At 69.0% G+C, this 5,200-nt stretch overlaps 1 protein-coding gene across 1 annotated transcript in view; it reads right to left on the reverse strand.

Moving 5' to 3' along the window:
• Positions 1 to 262: 262 nt before the first annotated feature.
• The window catches only part of MBD3 (methyl-CpG binding domain protein 3), a 10,602-nt gene continuing 5,664 nt past the window's right edge, over positions 263 to 5,200 (reverse strand). The window contains exons 3-6 of the mRNA XM_049639518.1: positions 4,838 to 4,975; positions 3,943 to 4,033; positions 3,489 to 3,666; positions 263 to 1,930 (exon numbers count right to left, since the gene is read on the reverse strand). Coding sequence (XP_049495475.1) covers positions 1,732 to 1,930; positions 3,489 to 3,666; positions 3,943 to 4,033; positions 4,838 to 4,975 — 606 coding nt within the window. The 3' untranslated portion in view covers positions 263 to 1,731. The remainder of the gene's footprint in view (positions 1,931 to 3,488; positions 3,667 to 3,942; positions 4,034 to 4,837; positions 4,976 to 5,200) is intronic.

Consider the following 5,200-nt stretch of genomic DNA (forward strand, 5'->3'; position numbering starts at 1 on the left):
CTCAGGAAGGCTTCACCAGACTGGCTCTTTCACCAAAAGTGGGAGGAGCTTCTGTGGCCTGGGGGGACTCCGCCCTCCCTGGGAAAGGCCACAGGGGTCCTCGGATTCCCCAGCACCAGCCCCCCCCCCCTGAAACCCCCCCCCGGTCTCCAGCCCGTGATAAGGCAACAAACACAAGAGCCAGCGCTGAAGGCCCAGGCGGGGGTCCACCCTCCCTGGACACAAAGGCCCTAGGTATTCAGAATTAAACCAAGGCTGCAAACCACACTCACCGAGATGGCTTTATTCAACGGTTGCCCACCGACAGGGTGCCTCCCGGGCCCCCGCACTCAGGCCCGCACAGGGGCCAGCCCCGGACGTAGCTCCCTCTCAGTGGCCGTGGCCCCCCGGGAAGGGCAGGATGGCTTGCGGCCTCGCGGAGGGGCCTTCCCCTCACCCCCCCCCACCCCCCGGCCGGCATCGGCACCACAGCCCATGCGGGGCACCCCGTGGGTGGGTCTCGAGGGTTTGTGCTTTGACTGGGCTTGAGAGATGCTGCCGGTCTGACATCCTCGGAGGCGCAGGTGGCTCCCACCTCCCCTACCCCCTGCATCAGCCAGGGTGACAGCCGCACGGGGCAGCGACCCGGGGCCTTCCCAACAGTCTCAGGCTGTGGGGCAGGGCCGGGCAGGGCCAGGGTGGCTCCCCTCACCCAAGGCACTCAGGGTTGGAGGGGACGGGGATTAAGGACCACAATTCTGACGCCCTGTGTCCAGGGCTCCCCGGAGGCTGCTGCTCGGGGCACCGGGCGCTCAGGGATGCTGGGCCGGAAAACACGCCCCAGGATGGGAACTCGGGAGAGCTTTGGCCCCGAGAGCCGGGAGTCACTGTCCCTGCTGCACGGGGGAGGGAGGAGACAGGGAGGCAGTTGGCCGTGAGCAGTTTCTTTCTGCGGTGGCTGAGCCTCCGGCAGGGCAGGTGTCCACAGTTCACGTCCACGTGCGGCCAACACAAGGCTCGAGCCGTTACGCGGACGTCCCGCCTCATCCGTGTCCCGGGTTTACTGAAGGAAAACGTCTGGGTGGCCCCACTGCCTCCGGATGAACCCCGGGCCATCATGGCTGGGGAGCCATCCTGCACCCCTTTCCGGAAAGGCCGGTGTGCTGGCCCCGGACCATCATCCCTCGTGCAGGGATCGGGGACCAAGACCGTTCCAGAAAACGTTTCTCTGGCCCCTCGAGCACCCTCGCAGGCCGCCTGGGGGCAGCTGTCCTGTGTGAGGCAGCTGTGGGGACGAGGCCGGCCCCGAGTCCGCCGCGGAATGACAGCGACGGCTCCAAGCGGGGGCCTCCCGCGGGCAGGGCCCGGGAGCGGCTGGCACTTCGGGTCTCACGTCCTCTGGAGAGGAGCAAGCGCGGCAGCCCGCCGGGCAGGGGCGGTCCTCCAGCCGTGCCCCCGGGGACCCCGGGGAGGGGACACGCCTGGGAAGACCTAGGAGGGGCCCCCTTCCTCCCGGGCCGGGCCCGGCCACGGAGCCCGGTCCAAGCGTGGAGACGGCGGGGTCGGCAGGCGGCTCCCCGCGGGCAGGGCCTCCGCAAGGACGGGGAGAGGGCGCCATCGGCGCCCTGGCGGGGAGCTGCCCTCCGGGGACGCCGGCACAGCCGCCGCCCTGCGTGGGGCACGTCCCTCACCCCTGCGGGCCCTGCCCGCGCGCGAGCTGTGGACCGGGACCCGCCTGGCCGGCGACCTGCTCTACACGTGCTCCGTTTCCTGGTCCTGGTCGGGCTCCTCGTCGTCGTCCTCGTCGTCCTCGTCGTCGTCCTCGTCGGCGCCCGTCTTGTCCAGCGGGGCCTCGCCGTCCCGGGCCAGCTCCTCCACGTGCGCCAACATGTCGGCCATCAGCGCCTCCTCCAGCCGCTTGCGCACCTGCTGTACCAGCTCTTCCTGCTTCCTGGGGACACAGGGGCTGCGCTGGCTGCGGCACGTCCCCGCCTCTGGGAAGACGGCGCGAGGCCAGGAGGAGAGCGCGGGCAGGCGTATGTGGGCGGGTCACCTCCGGGGCCCTCTGTCCCGCATCCTGGCGGCGACCTTCGCAGAGCCAGCCGCCCTCCGGCTCAGCTTCCGTGTCCTACGGTCCGTCTCCGCCTGGGCGACCCCGGGGCTGGGGGCTCAAGTCCCCAGACGCGTTCCCCCCCCCCCCCCCGCCCCCGTCTGCCTCTGCCCCTCCCAGCGGGCCCCGCAGGCCCGGCCGATGGGTCACCGCCTGTCTGCTTCCCCCTGGGGTCCGGCGCACGGGCGCACGGAGTCCCCGAAGCGTCGCTCGAGCGGGGTTTGCAAAGAAAAAGCAGACAGCGGTGTCGGGTCACCGCACCCGGCCAGAGTGTCACTCGCCCCGTGGCTGATGGGAGTTCTGCAGGCGCACAATTCTAGGTGGAGAACGGCGTTCTCGGTCTTTCGGCTTCCGCTACCACAGCCTAGAAAGCCGTCAGCCCAGACTGTGAGAAGGCCCGCCTCCCCTCCCTCGCCCGAATGTGACCCGGCACGCGTCCGTCCCCGGGCCTGGCAGACGCTGGCCCCGGCCCGTGCCGCACCACGCCGCCGGCCGCCCGTCCCCTCTCCAGACACGACCGAGTCCACTGCCTGACCCTCCCTCGGGACTGAGCTTCTCCCAGGTCTAGAAGTTCTGCTCAGCCGTAAACACCCATCCAGCCTTTCCGGACGGTCGCGTTCTTCCCTTCTACCTCCAACTCCCTGGCAGCGCACTCCTCTGCGGGGCCGCGGGCTATTCCCCAGCGTCACCCCGCGGGGCCTGGGGCTCGGTCCTGCGGCAGGGCGCCCGCCCACAGGCCGCTCCGCCGCGGTTCCGGCCCCTTCTCTGTGTGGGGCCGACAGAGAGCCCCTACCTGCTCTGACCTCGGCTGTGTGTTCACACCTCGGTTCGAGAGGACACACGTTCCACGCTGCCGGCTCAAACGTCTCGCCGGGACGCCTGCCCAGATGGTTCCAGCAGACGGATGCCTCCCGCCACGAGCCCGCCTGCACCTGGACACCAGCTCGGCTGGGAAACCCTCCCGAGGCGCCCCAGCCCCCGGCCCAGCCTAGACCCGGCCGACATCCCAGGCCCCGGGACGTGTCTGGGGCTCACGGCACTCTCTGCGGCACCCCCCGGCAGGCACCCCGAAGGCCTCACGTGCCCGAGACGGGCGGGCCACACTGTGAGCGTGTCCACCCGGGGGAAGAGCCACTTTCTCTTCCCAAGAACATTCCCAAACGGCAAGGATGCTTCCCGTTCCTTCCGCAGGCCGCCTCTGGTCTGCCCTCGATCGAAGACTCGCGGAAAAGCTCCCGTGGGTGCTTTCCACACCCGCGCCCTCGCGGTGACCACATCCACTTCGACCCCCAAAGAGCGCCGGCGGAACAGCGGGGCCGTGGGGAGACCAGAGCTCTCACACACGGGGGCCACGCCGGCCACAGGCAGGAGCCGGACGGGGGCGCGCACGGGCCGGTACCTGATGTCCTCGTCGGTCACCATGAAGGCCTTGCAGAGAGGCTGGGCCGTGTTCAGCCACACCCCGGGGTTCTTCTCCACGGCGGCCGAGAGCTGCCCAGTGATGGGCATGGTGCTGGTGTGCAGGGCGCTGGCGATGGCCGACAGCAGGGTCTCGTCCGTGCAGCCGGGTCCCACGCCTACCAGGGGGCAGGAGGGCGCTCAGCACCGGGCACCCGAGGCCGCTCTCCCTCAGCCTCTGGTTTCGCTCCCGAGTCTCCCATCACAGGCACACGATCCCTCTCGTGACAGCAGCAGAGGCTGTGACTCGCGGTTACAGCGTGCTTGTGTTTTGACGACGCGCGCGAGCAAAATCACACACATCCGGGCCTCTTAGGGACCGCCCCGCAGGACAGCCCTCGTCCCACCCCTCCACCCCCCCACCCTGCCCAGCCCCACCCCTCTCCTGGGATTACCCTGCAGGCCTTTGGGGAGGTCCATGGTTTTCACAAGCTCCTCGGCGATGTCGAAGGCGTTCAGGCCACTCAGCTTCTTCTCCCAGAAGAGCTGCCACCGGACAAACAGACGTGAGGCCGGCGGACGGCCAGCTGTGCCCCCACAACAGGCAGCCGTGCCCCGGGGGAGAGCTGGGGCGCATCCTCGTGGAGGGTGGCAGTCCCGGCGTGACCTCTGACCCCCACACCTGCCAGAGTGCCTCGCTTGGGAACGAGGGTGCTGCTGGCCTCTGCCTGGTCCTCCCGGGGCCGGAGAAGCCCCAACCCGGGAAGCAAGACTTGCCGTCGGCATTGGCAGTCTATGGTTCCCAAAAGATGGCCCAACCCCAGCGGGGCAATGCCCCCCTCACACTGACGTTCAGAAGCGCAACGTCCACCCAGAGCTGAGCTGTGAGGCCCATCAGAGGCCCCGGGCGCAGGGGGATGGACCCGGTCAACCCACCACGACCGGGCACCATCGACAGGCAGGGGACGGACCCGGCAGCCCCTGAAGGTGTGTGGAGCTCGTGCCCACAGACGGCACCGGGGACTCTGGGGACAGTGCACTGAGAGGCGTGCTCCAAAGCAGAAGACAGAGGACAGGTCTCTGAGTGGTTACTTAGTTGGCTACAATCCAAATGCCACCGAGGGCGGTGAAGACGGGGGGCCCCGTGAGCGGCTCCCACAGCCTCCTGCTCCCGCCCAGGCCGCACGCCAGCTACGTACGGGCGTTTGAAAACACGCACAAAAGCACAGGTGATCATGGTTTTTAGAAAGCAGTTATAAGGCTGCACGTGTGCCCCCACAGGACGCAAGCTAGGCTGCCACACGGCGGCCCGGGAAGTGTGGGGGCAGGAGGCCGGGCCCGTGGGCTCACCTGTCGAGGCTGCTCCACGGCCTTCTGGGGGTCACTCTTCACTTTGTTGCTGGGGTGGTTGGTGATCTTGGTCACCGGCTGCTTGAAAATGGAAGCCGTCTGCCTGACGGGGAGGGCTGTGTTGAGGTCGGGCTTGCCCTGCAGAGACACACAAGCTGACACCGCAGCCCCGGGGGCCTCAGCGAGGGCTCGTCCGGGGGCCTCGGGGAGCAGAGCCCGCGTCTCTCGGTCACCAGCATACCCCGTGGCATCCACAGATCTGGCCCAGACCCTGCCTACCGGCCGTGCACCTGTCCTGTCCGTGGGGCGTGGCCCAGAGGGCACCCTGGCTGGCACTGTCCTGTAGCCAGGACCGCAGCTCAT

Source organism: Panthera uncia, chromosome A2, assembly GCF_023721935.1.
Source record: "Panthera uncia isolate 11264 chromosome A2, Puncia_PCG_1.0, whole genome shotgun sequence".
In the NCBI taxonomy this organism is placed as follows: domain Eukaryota; kingdom Metazoa; phylum Chordata; class Mammalia; order Carnivora; family Felidae; genus Panthera; species Panthera uncia.